Source organism: Scyliorhinus torazame, chromosome 1 (assembly GCF_047496885.1).
Source record: "Scyliorhinus torazame isolate Kashiwa2021f chromosome 1, sScyTor2.1, whole genome shotgun sequence".
In the NCBI taxonomy this organism is placed as follows: Eukaryota; Metazoa; Chordata; class Chondrichthyes; order Carcharhiniformes; family Scyliorhinidae; genus Scyliorhinus; species Scyliorhinus torazame.
In genome coordinates, this window is record NC_092707.1 from 423955552 (window position 1) to 423976001 (window position 20450).

The window sequence follows — 20450 nt, forward strand, 5'->3', positions numbered from 1 at the left end:
AGTTCCCTTGCCATTGCCGGGACCCTGCCCGTTCTGGAGCACGACCGATCCAGGTCGGGATCAAGGACCGTATTGAAGTCCCCACCCATAATCAGCCTGTGCGAATCCAGGTCGGGGATTTTCCCCAGCAGCCTTTTGTTGAAATCTACATCATCTACATTAAGGGGCTGTTTAGCACAGGGCTAAATCGCTGGCTTTGAAAGCAAACCCAGGCAGACCAGCAGCACGGTTCAATTCCCGTAACAGCCTCCCCGAACAGGTGCCGGAATGTGGCGACTAGGGCTTTTCACAGTAACTTCATTTGAAGCCAACTTGCGACAATAAGCGATTTTCATTTCATTTTTCATTCATTTCATCCCAGTTTGTCGAGTAAACATTCACTAGGACCACCCTCACCCCCTCAAGCTTCCCCCGGACCGTGAGAAATCTCCCACCCCCATTGAACCCGTTTGTTAACCATGATCGCGACCCCTCTGGTCTTAGCGTCAAGCCCCGAATGGAAGACCTGGCTAACCAGCCCTTCCGTAATCTAATCTGGTCCGCCACTCTCAAATGTGTCTCCTGCAGCAACATTACATCCGCCTTCAGAGCCTGTAAGTGCGCGAACACACGTGCCCTCTTGACCGGCCCGTTTAACCCTCGAACATTCCAGGTGTTCAGCCTGGTTGGAGGGCACCCTGCCCCCCCCCCCCCCCCCCCTGCGCCGATCAGCCATCCCCCTTCTTGGGCCCACCCCCTGCCCATGTGCCGTGCCCCCCTGGTCCGCCTCTTGGCAGCTCCCACCCCCGACCTCTTCCCTGTTACCTGGTTCAGTTCCCTCCCTCGTCAGCAGATCATCTTCCCCCCCCCCAGCAACAACCCCCTGTAACCTAACCCCTGCCATATACTGGCTGTATACACCCCCCCCCCCCCATCTCGCTCCCATTGACTAGCTCAAAGCAGCTAGCCTGGTGACTCTCACCTCCGGCGCCACCATGTCTCCCACTATTGTTCCCGCGATCCCCCCCCTCAACACCACTTCCCCAGAACAGCCCTGTTTGAGCAATCGCTCTGGGACCAAAACCGAGAGAAAACAAAGAACAAAGCTCGCCCCCACCATAGTGCAATTCACGCTGTGTAATGAGGTGGGCGCTACCACCCCCCCCCCCCCCCCCCCCCCCAACATTACCAGAAAAATAGCAAAAAGAACCCGTACCGCCCCCCAGCGCCCAATAACTTCACCTTTAACTATGACTTTGGCTTTAACTTTAAAACTTTCAAACCGGTAAAAACAAACACAAGGACACCCCGAATGTTAAGTGAAAGAACTTGCCGACCGACATCGCTAACACGAAGGGCAATCCACAAACACAGGCAAACATCCCTTGAAACTCTAACTTGAGTCCATGGGTCCTCAGTTCGGCACCAGTCCGTGCCCCTTAGCGAAGTCCATCGCTTCCTCCGGGTCGTCAAAATAATGCTGCTGTTCCCGGTCTGTGACCCAAAGCCGGGCCGGAAAACGCAGCCCCAACTTGACCTTTTTAAACAGGATCTCTTTAATATGTCTGTAGGCCGCCCTCCTTCTGGCCACCTCCTGGCTCAGATCCCTCCTGGCTCAGATCCTGATCGATGCGCCGGACACTGTTGTTCCATAAGCAGCTCTTCGTGTTCTTGGCCCACTGTAGGACCCGCTCCTCGTCCACGAACCTATGGAACCACCATCGCCTGGGGCCCCCCCCCCCACCCCCCCGCGGCTGCCTCGCCTGCACTCTGTGCCCTGTCCAGCTCCATCGCTCGGGGGCCCCCCCCTCGCGGCTGCCTCGCCTGCACTCTGTGTGCCCTGTCCAGCTCCACCGCCCCCCCCCCCCCCCCTCGCGGCTGCCTCGCCTGCACTCTGTGCCCTGTCCAGCTCCATCGCTCGGGGGCCCCCCCCTCGCGGCTGCCTCGCCTGCACTCTGTGTGCCCTGTCCAGCTCCATCGCCCGGGCCCCCCCCCCCTCGCGGCTGCCTCGCCTGCACTCTGTGTGCCCTGTCCAGCTCCATCGCCCGGGGGCCCCCCCCTCGCGGCTGCCTCGCCTGCACTCTGTGTGCCCTGTCCAGCTCCATCGCCCGGGGGCCCCCCCCTCGCGGCTGCCTCGCCTGCACTCTGTGTGCCCTGTCCAGCTCCATCGCCCGGGGGCCCCCCCTCGCGGCTGCCTCGCCTGCACTCTGTGCCCTGTCCAGCTCCATCGCTCGGGGGCCCCCCCCTCGCGGCTGCCTCGCCTGCACTCTGTGTGCCCTGTCCAGCTCCATCGCCCGGGCCCCCCCCCCCCCTCGCGGCTGCCTCGCCTGCACTCTGTGTGCCCTGTCCAGCTCCATCGCCCGAGGGCCCCCCCCTCGCGGCTGCCTCGCCTGCACTCTGTGTGCCCTGTCCAGCTCCATCGCCCGGGGGCCCCCCCCTCGCGGCTGCCTCGCCTGCACTCTGTGTGCCCTGTCCAGCTCCATCGCCCGGGGCCCCCCCCACTCGCCTGCACTCTGTGCCCTGTCCAGCTCCATCGCCCGGGGGCCCCCCCCTCGCGGCCTGCACTCTGTGTGCCCTGTCCAGCTCCATCGCCTGGGGGCCCCCCCCCTCCTCGCGGCTGCCTCGCCTGCACTCTGTGCCCTGTCCAGCTCCATCGCCCGGGGGCCCCCCCCTCGCGGCTGCCTCGCCTGCACTCTGTGTGCCCTGTCCAGCTCCATCGCCCCCCCCCCCCCTCGCGGCTGCCTCGCCTGCACTCTCTGTGCCCTGTCCAGCTCCATCGCCCGGGGGCCCCCCCTCGCGGCTGCCTCGCCTGCACTCTGTGTGCCCTGTCCAGCTCCATCGCCCAGGGCCCCCCCCCCCCCTCGCGGCTGCCTCGCCTGCACTCTGTGCCCTGTCCAGCTCCATCGCCCGGGGCCCCCCCCCTCGCGGCTGCCTCGCCTGCACTCTGTGTGCCCTGTCCAGCTCCATCGCCCGAGGGCCCCCCCCTCGCGGCTGCCTCGCCTGCACTCTGTGTGCCCTGTCCAGCTCCATCGCCCGGGGGCCCCCCCCTCGCGGCTGCCTCGCCTGCACTCTGTGTGCCCTGTCCAGCTCCATCGCCCGGGGGCCCCCCCCCCTCGCCTGCACTCTGTGCCCTGTCCAGCTCCATCGCCCGGGGGCCCCCCCCTCGCGGCCTGCACTCTGTGTGCCCTGTCCAGCTCCATCGCCTGGGGGCCCCCCCCCTCCTCGCGGCTGCCTCGCCTGCACTCTGTGCCCTGTCCAGCTCCATCGCCCGGGGGCCCCCCCCTCGCGGCTGCCTCGCCTGCACTCTGTGTGCCCTGTCCAGCTCCATCGCCCCCCCCCCCCCTCGCGGCTGCCTCGCCTGCACTCTCTGTGCCCTGTCCAGCTCCATCGCCCGGGGGCCCCCCCTCGCGGCTGCCTCGCCTGCACTCTGTGTGCCCTGTCCAGCTCCATCGCCCAGGGCCCCCCCCCCCCCCTCGCGGCTGCCTCGCCTGCACTCTGTGCCCTGTCCAGCTCCATCGCCCGGGGCCCCCCCCTCGCGGCTGCCTCGCCTGCACTCTGTGTGCCCTGTCCAGCTCCATCGCCCGGGGGCCCCCCCCTCGCGGCCTGCACTCTGTGCCCTGTCCAGCTCCATCGCCCGGGGGCCCCCCCCTCGCGGCTGCCTCGCCTGCACTCTGTGTGCCCTGTCCAGCTCCATCGCCCGGGGCCCCCCCCCTCGCGGCTGCCTCGCCGGCACTCTGTGTGCCCTGTCCAGCTCCATCGCCCGGGGCCCCCCCCTCGCGGCTGCCTCGCCGGCACTCTGTGTGCCTGTCCAGCTCCATCGCCCGGGGCCCCCCCCTCGCGGCTGCCTCGCCTGCACTCTGTGTGCCCTGTCCAGCTCCATCGCCCGGGGGCCCCCCCCTCGCGGCTGCCTCGCCTGCACTCTGTGTGCCCTGTCCAGCTCCATCGCCCGGGCCCCCCCCCCCCCCCCCGCGGCTGCCTCGCCGGCACTCTGTGTGCCCTGTCCAGCTCCATCGCCCGGGGCCCCCCCCTCGCGGCTGCCTCGCCTGCACTCTGTGTGCCCTGTCCAGCTCCATCGCCCGGGGGCCCCCCCCTCGCGGCTGCCTCGCCTGCACTCTGTGTGCCCTGTCCAGCTCCATCGCCCCCCCCCCCCCCCCGCGGCTGCCTCGCCTGCACTCTGTGTGCCCTGTCCAGCTCCATCGCCCGGGGGCCCCCCCCTCGCGGCTGCCTCGCCTGCACTCTGTGTGCCCTGTCCAGCTCCATCGCCCGGGGGCCCCCCCCCCTCGCGGCTGCCTCGCCTGCACTCTGTGTGCCCTGTCCAGCTCCATCACCCGGGGGCCCCCCCCCCCATCGCGGCTGCCTCGCCTGCACTCTGTGTGCCCTGTCCAGCTCCATCGCCCGGGGGCCCCCCCCCCCATTGCGGCTGCCTCGCCTGCACTCTGTGTGCCCTGTCCAGCTCCATCGCCCGGGGGCCCCCCCCTCGCGGCCTGCACTCTGTGCCCTGTCCAGCTCCATCGCCCGGGGGCCCCCCCCTCGCGGCTGCCTCGCCTGCACACTGTGCCCTGTCCAGCTCCATCACCCGGGGGCCCCCCCCCCTCGCGGCTGCCTCGCCTGCACTCTGTGTGCCCTGTCCAGCTCCATCGCCCAGGGGCCCCCCCCCCCATCGCGGCTGCCTCGCCTGCACTCTGTGTGCCCTGTCCAGCTCCATCGCCCGGGGGCCCCCCCCTCGCGGCTGCCTCGCCTGCACTCTGTGTGCCCTGTCCAGCTCCATCGCCCGGGGGCCCCCCCCTCGCGGCTGCCTCGCCTGCACTCTGTGCCCTGTCCAGCTCCATCGCCCGGGGGCCCCCACCCCCTCGCGGCCTGCACTCTGTGTGCCCTGTCCAGCTCCATCGCCCGGGGGCCCCCCCCTCGCGGCTGCCTCGCCTGCACTCTGTGTGCCCTGTCCAGCTCCATCGCCCGGGGGCCCCCCCCCGGCAGCTGCCTCGCCGTCACTCTGTGCCCTGTCCAGCTCCATCGCCCGGGGCCCCCCCCCTCGCGGCTGCCTCGCCTGCACTCTGTGTGCCCTGTCCAGCGCCATCGCCCGGGGGCCCCCCCCTCGCGGCTGCCTCGCCTGCACTCTGTGTGCCCTGTCCAGCTCCATCGCCCGGGGGCCCCCCCCCGGCAGCTGCCTCGCCGTCACTCTGTGCCCTGTCCAGCTCCATCGCCCGGGGCCCCCCCCTCGCGGCTGCCTCGCCTGCACTCTGTGTGCCCTGTCCAGCTCCATCGCTCGGGCCCCCCCCCCTCGTGGCTGCCTCGCCTGCACTCTGTGCCCTGTCCAGCTCCATCGCCCAGGGGCCCCCCCCTCGCGGCTGCCTCGCCGGCACTCTGTGCCCTGTCCAGCTCCATCGCCCGGGGCCCCCCCCCCCCTCGCGGCTGCCTCGCCTGCACTCTGTGTGCCCTGTCCAGCTCCATCGCCCGGCCCCCCCCCCCCCCCCCGCGGCTGCCTCGCCGGCACTCTGTGTGCCCTGTCCAGCTCCATCGCCCGGGGTGCCCTGTCCAGCTCCATCGCCCGGGGGCCCCCCCCCTCGCGGCTGCCTCGCCTGCACTCTGCCCTGTCCAGCTCCATCGCCCGGGGGCCCCCCCCCCTCGCGGCTGCCTCGCCTGCACTCTGTGTGCCCTGTCCAGCTCCATCGCCCGGGGGCCCCCCCCCCCATTGCGGCTGCCTCGCCTGCACTCTGTGTGCCCTGTCCAGCTCCATCGCCCGGGGGCCCCCCCCTCGCGGCCTGCACTCTGTGCCCTGTCCAGCTCCATCGCCCGGGGGCCCCCCCCTCGCGGCTGCCTCGCCTGCACACTGTGCCCTGTCCAGCTCCATCGCCCGGGGGCCCCCCCCCCTCGCGGCTGCCTCGCCTGCACTCTGTGTGCCCTGTCCAGCTCCATCGCCCGGGGGCCCCCCCCTCGCGGCTGCCTCGCCTGCACACTGTGCCCTGTCCAGCTCCATCGCCCAGGGGCCCCCCCCCCCCATCACGGCTGCCTCGCCTGCACTCTGTGTGCCCTGTCCAGCTCCATCGCCCGGGGGCCCCCCCCCTCGCGGCCTGCACTCTGTGCCCTGTCCAGCTCCATCATCCGGGGGCCCTCCCCTCGCGGCTGCCTCGCCGGCACTCTGTGTGCCCTGTCCAGCTCCATCGCCCAGGGGGCCCCCCCCCCTGCCCTGTCCAGCTCCATCGCCCAGGGGCCCCCCCCCACTCGCGGCTGCCTCGCCTGCACTCTGTGTGCCCTGTCCAGCTCCATCGCCCGGGGCCCCCCCCCCCGCGGCTGCCTCGCCTGCACTCTGTGCCCTGTCCAGCTCCATCGCCCGGGGGCCCCCCCCTCGCGGCTGCCTCGCCTGCACTCTGTGCCCTGTCCAGCTCCACCGCCCCCCCCCCCCCTCGCGGCTGCCTCGCCTGCACTCTCTGTGCCCTGTCCAGCTCCATCGCCCGGGGGCCCCCCCCTCGCGGCTGCCTCGCCTGCACTCGGTGAGCCCTGTCCAGCTCCACCGCCCGGGGGCCCCCCCCCCACCCCCTCGTGGCTGCGTCGCCTGCACTCTGTGTGCCCTGTCCAGCTCCAACGGACGCGGGAAGGAATCCTCCCCCTCCAGCTTCTGCAGCATGTCTGCCACATGCGCCGTGGATCCGCTCCCCGGCCCCCTCCGGGAGCCCACTGATTCGCAGACTCTGCCGGCGAGACCGGTTTTCCAGGTCCTCCAGCCTGTCCATCAGCCTGGATTGTTGCTCCTTCAACTTTCTAATTTCCGCGTCCGCTACCGTTTGGAAATCCGCCTGCTCCTCCGCTGTCTTCTCCAACACCTGGACCTTCTTATCCTGGGCGTCCAGCCTTTGGTCCAGTCGCTCCACCGCTTTCTGAAGCAGTTCCAAATTATCCCGCTTCAGTGCTGCAAAGCTCTCCTTCATGACCGTCAGCATGCTTGGTCCGGTCCGTGGTCCATTCATCGGCCATCTTTCCTCCCACTTGAACTTCCACACCACCTTTGTTCAGCCCCTTCTTCACCTGTTTTCACTCCCTTCTACCCCTTAAGTCCACACAACTCTGTGTGGATCCAGATCTACAGTGCTGTTGTTTTCCCCTCCAGCGCTCAAAAGTTCGAAAAAGTCGGGGGACAAGGTCTGAAAGTCTGACCGCAGCGAGAGCCCCCAAATGCGCGACTTTACTCCCTCACAGCCGCCACCGGAAGAATGAGTAGGATTATTTAGGAGGTGGTGGACAGATGTGGGCAGTGTGGGGTAGCCAGCGATCCATGTACATGTGTTCTGTGCGTGTGGGCGGTGTGGGGTAGCCAGCGATCCATGTACATGTGTTCTGTGCGTGTGGGCAGTGTGGGGTAGCCAGCGATCCATGTACATGTGCTCTGTGCGTGTGGGCAGTGTGGGGTAGCCAGCGATCCATGTACATGTGCTCTGTGCGTGTGGGCGGTGTGGGGTAGCCAGCGATCCATGTACATGTGCTCTGTGCGTGTCCGAAGTTGAGGGGATTCTGGCAGGGATTTGCGGACGTCATGTCGGAGGTCCTGGATGGGAGGGTAACTCCGAGTCCAGAATTGGCAATATTTGGGGTATCGGTAGATCCAGGGGCCCGGGGGGGGGGGGGGGGGGGGGGGGGGAGAGGCCGATGTTCTGGCCTTCTCCTCCCTGGCGGCCCGGAGACGGATTTTGCTGGGATGGAGGAACTGGGAGCCCCCGGAGTCAGGGGTGTGGGATGTGGTGGGTTCTCAGGCTGGAACGTTCGCCTGGAGAGGTCCAACTCAGGTGTTCGCCCGGAGGTGGCAGCTGCTCATCGACGACTTCAAGGAAAATTGAACGTCCGCAGCGAGGGGGAGGCAGGGGAATGGGAGGCATGGTAGTGTAAGACAAGGACAGGGAACTTAGTACACGGGTAATTAGGAAATAGGCCGGGGAAGTGGGGGGCGTAGTTTTAGGTTTTTTATATGTGTCAGCCCTCGCAGTTGTTTAAGGAATGTTAAAGTGTTAAACTGTAAACTGTGAAAATATATATAAAATATTTTCTAAACAAAAGCTTTGTTTAAAAATGCCATTTGGAAAACTTGGACTGGATTTCGGAATGCAAACCACTGATGGAAAGCATTATTGTGAACAAAGATTTTAAAGCGGGTTTTTTGGGAGTGGAGTTTGGAAGCTCTGACAATTATCTGGGGGAATTTTGGGGAGAGGCACTACCTTGGGTTCAGAGCAGAGTGCGCATTCGACCACGTCATCCTGTGCGCTGGTTTAGCACTGGGCTAAATCGCTGCTTTGAAAGCAGACCAAGACAGGCCAGCTGCACGGTTCAATTCCCGTACCAGCCTCCCCGAACAGGCGCCGGAATGTGGCGACTAGGGGCTTTTCACAGTAACTTCATTTGAAGCCAACGTGTGACAATAAGCGATTTTCATTTCATTTCATTCAAAGGGACATTTTGTGTTAATGAGACCATTGTTGCTTAAGACATACTTTGTAATCGGTGTTAATCTTTAAATCTGTGTATCAGTTAAACTATGGGGAGCGAAGGAGTATTGTATAATAATCCAAATTTTCACTTTTCAACAGTGTTTCTTTCTTGTTAAAATTAATTGGCGATCCTGTGACTCTCTTCTTCCACGATTTATTTTCTAAAAAGTACAAGTTCATTCTGGGATCTTGTCCAGTTATAGCATCAACTGGGTTTGGAACACTCTGTCCTACGTCCGTTCCCTCTTTCCAATCCTCTTCCCTTCTTTCCATCCTGAAAAAACTCTTCCAATTCAGATTTTACAACTCTTCAAATTCTGGACGTTCTAATCTTTTGATTTTTGTTCCTAATTACATTTCTGCAGCTCCGGATTCACACTGACTCTGACCTCCTGACCTCACAATATTAACCAATTGGGCACAAGTCCCAATATCCCATGTTTTTGTTTAACATTTCTGTGATGCACTGTCGAATGTTTTACCACGTAGAAGGCATTTTATAAATTCAGTTTTCTGTTCTCCAAATTTATTTCGTTTTTCACCAGTTGTGATGGTGGCTACCCAGCGGGAGCCTGGGAATTCTGGACTAACCATGGTCTTGTATCCGGAGGGCTTTACCACTCACATATAGGTCTGTATCTGAGTTTGGACATGGCTATGTTTGTGGATAGATATGGGTCACCAAGGTCAATGTTTGGGGTTAATATCTGGGGTCAATATTTGGGCATGGGTCAGTGTCTGGGGCCGGGAGCGGGTCAGTGTCTGGGACGGAGAGCGGGTCAGTGTCTGGGACGGAGAGCGGGTCAGTGTCTGGGACGGAGAGCGGGTCAGTGTCTGGGACGGAGAGCGGGTCAGTGTCTGGGACGGAGAGCGGGTCAGTGTCTGGGACGGAGAGCGGGTCAGTGTCTGGGACGGAGAGCGGGTCAGTGTCTGGGACGGAGAGCGGGTCAGTGTCTGGGACGGAGAGCGGGTCAGTGTCTGGGACGGAGAGCGGGTCAGTGTCTGGGACGGAGAGCGGGTCAGTGTCTGGGACGGAGAGCGGGTCAGTGTCTGGGACGGAGAGCGGGTCAGTGTCTGGGACGGAGAGCGGGTCAGTGTCTGGGACGGAGAGCGGGTCAGTGTCTGGGACGGAGAGCGGGTCAGTGTCTGGGACGGAGAGCGGGTCAGTGTCTGGGACGGAGAGCGGGTCAGTGTCTGGGACGGAGAGCGGGTCAGTGTCTGGGACGGAGAGCGGGTCAGTGTCTGGGACGGAGAGCGGGTCAGTGTCTGGGACGGAGAGCGGGTCAGTGTCTGGGACGGAGAGCGGGTCAGTGTCTGGGACGGAGAGCGGGTCAGTGTCTGGGACGGAGAGCGGGTCAGCGTCTGGGACGGAGAGCGGGTCAGTGTCTGGGACGGAGAGCGGGTCAGTGTCTGGGACGGAGAGCGGGTCAGTGTCTGGGACGGAGAGCGGGTCAGTGTCTGGGACGGAGAGCGGGTCAGTGTCTGGGACGGAGAGCGGGTCAGTGTCTGGGACGGAGAGCGGGTCAGCGTCTGGGACGGAGAGCGGGTCAGCGTCTGGGACGGAGAGCGGGTCAGCGTCTGGGACGGAGAGCGGGTCAGCGTCTGGGACGGAGAGCGGGTCAGCGTCTGGGACGGAGAGCGGGTCAGCGTCTGGGACGGAGAGCGGGTCAGCGTCTGGGACGGAGAGCGGGTCAGCGTCTGGGACGGAGAGCGGGTCAGCGTCTGGGACGGAGAGCGGGTCAGCGTCTGGGACGGAGAGCGGGTCAGCGTCTGGGACGGAGAGCGGGTCAGCGTCTGGGACGGAGAGCGGGTCAGCGTCTGGGACGGAGAGCGGGTCAGCGTCTGGGACGGAGAGCGGGTCAGCGTCTGGGACGGAGAGCGGGTCAGCGTCTGGGACGGAGAGCGGGTCAGCGTCTGGGACGGAGAGGGGGTCAGCGTCTGGGACGGAGAGGGGGTCAGCGTCTGGGACGGAGAGGGGGTCAGCGTCTGGGACGGAGAGGGGGTCAGCGTCTGGGACGGAGAGGGGGTCAGCGTCTGGGTCGGAGAGGGGGTCAGCGTCTGGGACGGAGAGCGGGTCAGCGTCTGGGACGGAGAGCGGGTCAGCGTCTGGGACGGAGAGCGGGTCAGCGTCTGGGACGGAGAGCGGGTCAGCGTCTGGGACGGAGAGCGGGTCAGCGTCTGGGACGGAGAGCGGGTCAGCGTCTGGGACGGAGAGCGGGTCAGCGTCTGGGACGGAGAGCGGGTCAGCGTCTGGGACGGAGAGCGGGTCAGTGTCTGGGACGGAGTCCTTGTTAACTATCTGTGGCTGGGTGGACAGTATATTGGGTTGACCTTGGGTTAAGCTCTGGGATCTGTGCCAAAGCAAACTTCTGAATCCACAAGTTTTCACTGTTGCTCTCACTGTGACTCCTGGCCCCTCGATAGGTTGTCGTCCTTACTCCATCCCCCCCTGTGAGCACCATGTTAATGGCTCTCGGCCAGAGTGCAGTGGAGAGATCGAGACGCCCCGATGTTCCAGGAGATGTGAGGCTGGTTACACCCCAACGTACAGCCAAGATAAACACTACGGTGAGTAGGGATAGAGACTGGGACACGCTGGAAGAGGTTAGATACAGCAGGACATGCAATTGCCAAATGACAGGCGTTTTCATGTGTGTGCGCATACGGATGATTCATGGAGACCCTGCCTTGTCAACCTTGTCCCTCGCCTGAGGTGTGGTGACCCTCAGATAACATTACCGGCAGACAGCTCTCTCTGTCTCTCGGTGGGAGAGCTGCCAAGGGTCACCTGGGAGATTGGTGACTCTCATTTCACAGGGGAATGCATGTCGACCTGTCTGTGAGTGTCTACATTATTCTTGATGTGGAGATGCCGGCGTTGGACTGGGGTGGGCACAGGAAGAAGTCTTACACCAGGTTAAAGTTCAACAGGTTTGTTTGGAATCACGAGCTCTTGGCCTTTAACCTGGTGTAAGATCTCTTCCTCTACATGATCCTTGCTGTTGCAAGATGCTAATGCTGCAAATCATAGATTATCATAGAACTTACAGTGCCGAAGGAGGCCATTCGGCCCATCGAGTCTGCACCGGCTCTTGGAAAGAGCACCCTATCCAAGGTCAACACCTCCACCCTATCCCCATAACCCTGTAACCCCACCCAACACTAAGGGCAATTTTGGACACTAAGGGCAATTTATCATGGTCAATCCACCTAACCTGCACATCTTTGGACTGTGGGAGGAAACCGGAGCACCCGGAGGAAACCCACGCACACACGGGGAGAACGTGCAGACTCCGCACAGACAGTGACCCAAGCCGGGAATCGAACCTGGGACCCTGGAGCTGTGAAGCAACTGTGCTAACCACTGTGCTACCGTGCTGCCCTAATCTGGAGTAATTAAGCAAACTCTCTTCTTCAGGTATTACTTCGTACAGCGTTGGTTCCGATGTGACTGAGATTATGACGGAGATCTACAAGAATGGGCCAGTGGAAGCTGCCCTCGAGGTTTTCAAGGACTTCCTCCTCTACAAGTCAGGTCTGTTACTGCCTTTCCGTATTTCCTGCAAAGGAGGCAAGTGACCAATATTTGACAGGGTCTTCCTGCGAACTTCCAGTTCAATGAATGATCTAAATAGGATACTCTGCGATGGGCCAAATGGCCTTGGACTTGTAGTTTACTGCTTTGTTTATCTTCCTTTCTAGGTGTTTACCAACATAAGACTGGGGAGTCGGTTGGTGGTCACGCCATCAAGATTTTGGGCTGGGGTGAGGAGGATGGAACTCTGTATTGGTTGGTTGCCAATTCCTGGAACACAGATTGGGGGGATAATGGTGAGTAACATTTGCCGGGTGCACAGCAAGAGGTACACCTGACTGATCGGCCCCTGTTTACTCTCAAAGAACAAAGAACAATACAGCACAGGAACAGGCCTTTCGGCCCTCCCTGCCTGTACCGATCACGTGTCCTATCTAGATCAAACGGCAGTACCCTTCTATACCCCGTCTGTTCATGTGCCTATCCAGATAAGTCGCAAAGGTCGCTACCGTATCTGCCGCAACCACCTCACTGGGCCGCACATTCCAGGCCACCACCACCCTCTGTGTAAAAAAACTTCCCCCGCACATCTCCACTGAACCTTTCCCCCCTCACCTTGAACCTGTGCCCCCTTTGTAATTGTCAATTCCACCCTGGGAAAAAGCCTCCAACTGTTCACACGATCTATACGCCTCATAATTTTATAAACTTCTATCAGGTTGCCCCTCAGCCTCCATCTCTCCAGGGAGAACAATCCCAGTTTATTCAGTCTCTCCTCATAGCTAATACCCTCCATACCAGGCAACATCCTGGTGTGTTACTAGACTAGAAGGGTTTGAGGTTCATAAGGAGGAGGTGTTAGCAATTCTGGAAAGGGTGAAAATAGATAAGTCCCCTGGGCCGGATGGGATTTATCCTAGGATTCTCTGGGAAGCTAGGGAGGAGATTGCTGAGCCTTTGGCTTTGATCTTTAAGTCATCTTTGTCTACAGGAATAGTGCCAGAAGACTGGAGGATAGCAAATGTTGTCCCCTTGTTCAAGAAGGGGAGTAGAGACAACCCCGATAACTATAGACCTGTGAGCCTTACTTCTGTTGTGGGCAAAATCTTGGAAAGGTTTATAAGAGATAGGATGTATAATCATCTGGAAAGGAATAATTTGATTAGAGATAGTCAACATGGTTTTGTGAAGGGTAGGTCGTGCCTCACAAACCTTATTGAGTTCTTTGAGAAGGTGACCAAACAGGTGGATGAGGGTAAAGCAGTTGATGTGGTGTATATGGATTTCAGTAAAGCGTTTGATAAGGTTCCCCATGGTAGGCTGCTGCAGAAAATACAGAGGCATGGGATTCAGGGTGATTTATGAAAATGAAAATCGCTTATTGTCACAAGTAGGCTTCAAATGAAGTTACTGTGAAAAGCCCCTAGTCGCCACATTCCGGCGCCTGTTCGGGGAGGCTGTTACGGGAATTGAACCGTGCTGCTGGCTTGCCTTGGTCTGCTTTCAAAGCCAGTGATTTAGCCCTGTGCTAAACAGCCCTGTGCTAAACAGCAAATTTAGCAGTTTGGATCAGAAATTGGCTAGCTGGAAGAAGACAAAGGGTGGAGGTTGATGGGAAATGTTCAGACTGGTGTCCAGTTACTAGTGGTGTACCACAAGGATCTGTTTTGGGGCCACTGCTGTTTGTCATTTTTATAAATGACCTGGAGGAGGGCATAGAAGGATGGGTGAGTAAATTTGCAGATGACACTAAAGTCGGTGGAGTTGTGGACAGTGCGGAAGGATGTTACAAGTTACAGAGGGACATAGATAAGCTGCAGCGCTGGGCTGAGAGGTGGCAAATGGAGTTTAATGCAGAAAAGTGTGAGGTGATTCATTTTGGAAGGAATAACAGGAAGACAGAGTACTGGGCTAATGGTAAGATTCTTGGCAGTGTGGATGAGCAGAGAGATCTCGGTGTCCATGTACATAGATCCCTGAAAGTTGCCACCCAGGTTGAGAGGGTTGTTAAGAAGGCGTACGGTGTGTTAGCTTTTATTGGTAGAGGGATTGAGTTTCGGAGCCATGAGGTCATGTTGCAGCTATACAACACTCTGGTGCGGCCGCATTTGGAGTATTGCGTGCAATTCTGGTCGCCGCATTATAGGAAGGATGTGGAAGCATTGGAAAGGGTGCAGAGGAGATTTACCAGAATGTTGCCTGGTATGGAGGGAAGATCTTATGAGGAAAGGCTGAGGGACTTGAGGCTGTTTTCGTTAGAGAGAAGAAGGTTAAGAGGTGACTTAATTGAGGCATACAAGATGATCAGAGGATTGGATAGGGTGGACAGTGAGAGCCTTTTTCCTCAGATGGTGATGTCTAGCACGAGGGGACATAGCTTTAAATTGAGGGGAGATAGATATAAGACAGATGTCAGAGGTAGGTTCTTTACTCAGAGAGTAGTGAGGGCGTGGAATGCCCTGCCTGCAACAGTAGTGGACTTGCCAACACTAAGGGCATTCAAATGGTCATTGGATAGACATATGGACAATAAGGGAATAGTGTCGATGGGCTTTAGAGTGGTTTCACAGGTCGGCGCAATATCGAGGGCCGAAGGGCCTGTACTGCGCTATTATGTTCTATGTTCTAAACCTTTTCTGTACTCTCTCCAAGGCCTCCACGTCCTTCTGGTAGTGCGGTGATCAGAATTGGACACAGTATTCCAAATATCGCCGAACCAACGTTCTGTATAACTGTAACATAATTTTTGAGCTTTTATACTCGATACCCCGTCCTATGAAGGCAAGCATGCCGTATGCTTTCTTTACCACCATTTCCACCTGTGCTGCCACTTTTAAGGATCTGTGGACCTGCACACCCAGATCTCTCTGTGTCTCTGCTCCTGATGGTTCTGCCATTTATTTTATAGCTCCCACCTGAATTGGATCTCCCAAAATGCACCACCTCGCATTTGTCCGGGTTAAACTCCATCTGCCATTTCTTTGCCCAATTTTGCAGCCTATCTATATCCTGCTGTATTCTCTGACAATCTTCATCACTCCGCAACTCCTGCAATCTTCGTATCATCCGCAAACTTGCTAATCAGACCTGCTACGTTTTCTTCCAAGTCATTTATATATATTACAAAGAGCAGAGGTCCCAGAACTGATCCCTGCGGAACACCGCTAGTTACAGACCTCCATTCGGAAAAACACCCTTCCACTGCTACCCTCTGTCTTCTAGGCCAAGCCCGTTCTGGATCCATCCAGCTAGTTCACCCCTGACCCCAAGTGATCTAATCTTTTGCACCAGCCTGTCATGAGGGACCTTATCAAATGCTTTACTAAAATCCATGTAGACAACCTCCACAGCCCTTCCCTCATCAATCATTTTTGTCACCTCCTCAAAAAATTCAATCAAATTAGTGAGACATGACCTCCTCGTACAAAACCGTACTGTCTGTCGCTAATAAGACCATTCACTTCCAAATATGCACAGATCCTATCTCTGAGAATCTTTTCCAACAATTTCGCTGTCACTGACGCCAAGCTCACTGGCCTATAATTCCCGGATTATCCTTGCAACCCTTCTTAAATAACGGGACAACATTGGCTATCCTCCAATCCTCTGGGATCTCACCTGTGGCCAATGAGGACACAAAGATTTCTGTCAGATTCCCAGTGATTTCATCTCTTGCCTCCCTCAGAAATCTGGGATAGATGCCATCTGGCCCTGGGGATTTGTCTACCTTAATGCTTTTTAACACACCTAACACTTCCTTCCTCGTAATAACCACCTGTTCTAAAGTGTTCACACATCCCTCTGATACTTCACCAATCAACCTGTCCCTCTCCTTTGTGAATACCGATGCAAAGTGCTCATTAAGGATCTCACCTATTTCCTCTGGTTCTGCACATAATTTCCCTCTTTTGTCCTTGAGTGTGTCGTGTTGGGTTTTCTGATGCACAAATGATCCAACACGGCTGTAGATGGTACAACTCTGTTTTATTGTCTAATCAACGGTAACTACTGGCTTGGGTACGTGCTTCACCAGCTAACCTGTGGACCCAGCCCCATCACTATCTTAGTGAGGCACTCAGCACATGGTGTATGTCTGAGTGGCACGCTGTGAGCTCTGTGCTCTGAGCTATCTCCTGGTAGAATGAGCAGGAACTGTGGTGTTCCCTGTTTTATAGGGCGTGTGCTCTCACTGGTGATTGGCTGCGATGTTATGTGTGTGTTGGTTGGTCCAACTGCCTGTCCATCAGTGTGTGTGTGATTGCACCGTGATATGCTGATGTGGATATCATGACAGAGTGGACCAACTCTTTCTCTCGCTACCCTCTTGTTCCTAATATACGTATAAAATGCCTTGGGATTCTCCTTGATCCTGTCTGCCAAGGACATTTCGTGACCCCTTTTTGCCCTCCTAACTCTCTGCTTGAGCTCTTTTCTACTTTCCTTGTATTCCTCAAGTGGTTCACTGTTTTTAGTTGCCTGTACCTCACATATGCATCTTTTTTCTTTTTGGCAAGATTCTCAATTTCCCAGATCATCCACGGTTCCCGGATCCTGCCTTTCCTGGCCTTCCTTTTTACCTGCACATGTCTGTCCTGCACTCCCATCAACTGCTCCTTAAAAGACTCCCACATACCAAATGTGGATTTACCCTCAAACAGCCTCTCCCAAACACCAGCCTCCAAATTCGGCCTCATCTGGTTGTAGTTAGCCTTCCCCCAATTTAGCACCTTAACCCGGGGACCACACTCGTCCTTTTCCATGAGTATCCGAAAGCTTACGGAATTGTGGTCACCGTTCGCCAGATGTTCCCCCACTGCAACGCTGATGACCTGTCCGGGCTCGTTCCCGAGTACTAGGTAGTCGGACTATCCACATATTGTTCCAAAAAACCTTCTTGGACACACTTAACAAATTCCTCACCATCCAGATCCCCAGCCCGAAGAGATTTCCAGTCACTATGAGGAAAATTGAAGTCTCCCACCCCAACAACCCTGTTATTTCTGCATCTATCCAGACTCTGCGTACATAACTGTTCCTCAACGTCCCGTGGGCTGTTGGGAGGCCTGTAGTCCACCCCCATCACAGTGACTGCCCCCTGCCCGTTTCTGAGCTTTACCCACAGTGCCTCGTTACTTGATTCTTCCCTGGTATCCTCCCTCTGTGCAGTTGTAATATGTTCCCTAACCAGTTTTGCAACTCCCCACCTCTTTTACCTTCCTCCCTGTCTCGCCTAAAACACCGATATCCTGGATTATTTAGCTGCCAGTCCTGTCCCTTTTTTAAGCAAGTCTCCATTACAGCTCCACGTCCAGGTTCCGCACGTGAATCAAGGCTTTAAGTTCATCTGCCTGACCTGTTATACTCCGTGCATTGAAGCAAATACACCCCAGGCCCACTGAGTTCGACCTACCCCAGCCTGCCCTGCCTCTGAGTCAGCCTGGCCCTGGTACCCTGCTCATCCCGTCTCTACACTTGCTGGCTTACTGTCCCGATTTCCTTCCACCCCCCGACTCCCCCCCCCCCCCCCGACTCCCACCCCCCCGACTCCCACCCCCCCGACTCCCACCCCCCCGACTCCCACCCCCCCCGACTCCCACCCCCCCGACTCCCACCCCCCCCCCCCCGACTCCCACCCCCCCCCGACTCCCACCCCCCCCGACTCCCACCCCCCCCGACTCCCACCCCCCCCGACTCCCCCCCCCCCCCCCGACTCCCAGCCCCCTGCCAATACGCTTCATTTGGTGTTTGTGCTTCTCAGGTTTCTTCAAGATCTTGCGAGGCAGCAATGAGTGCGGAATCGAATCGGAGATTGTGGCTGGAACCCCGCACGACATCAGCCATTCCAACTACTAGTGCGATGTTCTGCACACACACACACCATTGTGGGAGCCCCGAGCATCACTGGCGTTTACCAGAACATAGAAAATACAGCACAGAACAGGCCCTTCGGCCCACGATGTTGTGCCGAACCTTTGTCCTAGATTAATCATAGATTATCATTGAATTTACAGTGCAGAAGGAGGCCATTCGGCCCTTTGAGTCTGCACCGCCCCCCCCTGGGGGGGTGGGAGTCAGAGTGTGGCACTGGACTTAAATGGAAAGCTCAACACAGTTCACAGATGCCTAACTAACCCAGGTGTACACGCCTCCGATTTCAGAGCTTTGGAGCACAAAATCACCAATTTACAATCATGTGGATCAACCTGACTTGAAGAAGCTGCCTTAAATACACGGGAACTGGATCTGAGCTGCGACACTCGCTCTCGCTTATCATTTTCTTTCTTTCATCCATTGTCTCTCTTAGCTGAAATGCACACTAACACATACTTTAAACAGACTCAAAATAAATTTTATCCAAATAAAGTTTCTGAAGTTTCTTACAGCTTACAAGAGGGGCATGGATAGAGTGGATGGGCAGGCACTCTTTCCCAGGGTGGAGGGGTCAGTCACCAGGGGGCAGAGGTTTTAAGGTCCGTGGGGCAAAGTTTAGAGCGGATGTGCGAGGCAGGTTTTTACACAGAGCCGTTTACAGTATGGCAGAACCCATACAGAGGGATTTAATCGTTATTCAATAAATCAATTAATCGTTATTCAATAAATCAAGGCGTAATGCCATATTACCACAAAGTGTAATATAACATGGTACCAGAGATGTCTACTGTAGCTCACCTGAGGAAGGAGCAGCGCTCCGAAAGCTCGTGACATCGAAACAAACCTGTTGGACTTTAACCTGGTGTTGTAAGACTTCTTACCTAGTATAGTTTAGTAAGAATCTAGTAGAAAAAACTAAGAAGCTATTCGACTTGCAAAGCACCAACCTGTGACTGCAGAACTTCGAGGAATCCAGGATTGATGGACAAAGCTCAAGCTCCAGGGGGCATAGTCTCAAAATAAGGGGAAGTAGATTTAGGACTGAGTTTAGGAGGAACTTCTTCACCCAAAGGGTTGTGAATCTATGGAATTCCTTGCCCAGTGAAGCAGTAGAGGCTCCTTCATTAAATGTTTTTAAGATAAAGATAGATAGTTTTTTGAAGAATAAAGGGATTAAGGGTTATGGTGTTCGGGCCGGAAAGTGGAGCTGAGTCCACAAAAGATCAGCCATGATCTCATTGAATGGTGGAGCAGGCTCGAGGGGCCAGATGGCCTACTCCTGCTCCTAGTTCTTATGTTTTTATGTTCTAAATCCGGATCTCTGGTAAACTTGATGTAAACTGGCGGATGTTCAAGCAAAAATTTCAAATTTGTTTAGAGGCTTCCGATTTGAATAATGCTACCGATGCAGTAAAATAGCTCTTCTGCTCACTATAGCTGGTCCACATACCATTGAAGTGGTATGGATAGAGTGGATGGGCAGGCACTCTTTCCCTGATGGAGGGGTCAGTTACCAGGGGGCAGAGGTTTAATGTCTGTGGGGCAAAGTTTAGAGGAGATGTGTGAGGCAGGTTTTTTACACAGAGGGTGGAGAGAGCCTGGAACGCGTTGTCAGGGGAGGTTGTGGAAGCAGATACATTAACGGTGTTCAAAAGGCATCTTGACAAACACATGGATAGGACGGGTATAGAGGGATACGGCACAAGGAAGTACTGAGGGTTTTGGACAAGGGTGGTATCAGTGTTCATAAAAGGTTTGTACCGACAAAAAAGAAAGAGGGTAGAAAGGGGAAAAATCGACCGTGGATATCTAAGGTGAGGGAGAGTATCAAATTGAAGGAAAAAACATACAAAGTGGCAAAAAATTAGTGGGAGACTAGAGGACTGGGAAGTCTTTAGGGGACAACAGAAAGCTACTAAAAAAGCTATAAAGAAGAGTAAGGTAGACTATGAAAGTAAACTGGCTCAGAACATAAAAGCAGATAGTAAAAGCTTCTACAAATATATAAGACAAAAAAGAGTGGCTAAGGTAAATATTGGTCCTTTGGAAGATGAGAAGGGAGATTTAATAATAGGAGACGGGGAAATGGCTGAGGAGCTGAACAGGTTTTTTGGGTCAGTCTTCACAGTGGAGGACACAAATAACATGCCAGTGACTGATGGAAATGACCTTGAGATGATTGTAATCACTAAGGAGGCAGTATTGGGCAAGCTAATGGGGCTAAAGGTAGACAAGTCTCCTGGCCCTGATGGGATGCATCCCAGAGTGTTAAAAGAGGTGGCTAGGGAAATTGTAAACGCACTAGTGATAATTTATCAAAATTCACTAGACTCTGGGGTGGTCCCAGAGGATTGGAAAGTAGCAAACGTGACACCACTGTTTAAAAAAGGAGGTCGGCAGAAAGCGGGTAATTATAGGCCAGTGAGCTTAACTTCAGTTGTAGGGAAAATGCTGGAATCTATCATTAAGGAGGAAATAGCGGGGCACCTGGAGGGAAATTGTCCCATTGGGCAGACGCAGCATGGGTTCACAAAGGGTAGGTCGTGTCTGACTAATTTGGTAGAATTTTTTGAGGACGTTACCAGTGCAGT

At 57.0% G+C, this 20450-nt stretch overlaps 1 protein-coding gene across 1 annotated transcript in view; it reads left to right on the forward strand.

Annotated features, from left to right (window-relative positions):
• Positions 1-18351, forward strand: part of LOC140428841 (cathepsin B-like) — a 62853-nt gene extending 44502 nt beyond the window's left edge. Inside the window, exons 3-7 of the mRNA XM_072515501.1 lie at positions 8999-9084; positions 10878-11021; positions 11872-11988; positions 12156-12284; positions 17747-18351. Coding sequence (XP_072371602.1) covers positions 8999-9084; positions 10878-11021; positions 11872-11988; positions 12156-12284; positions 17747-17841 — 571 coding nt within the window. The 3' untranslated portion in view covers positions 17842-18351. The remainder of the gene's footprint in view (positions 1-8998; positions 9085-10877; positions 11022-11871; positions 11989-12155; positions 12285-17746) is intronic.
• Positions 18352-20450: the final 2099 nt, after the last annotated feature.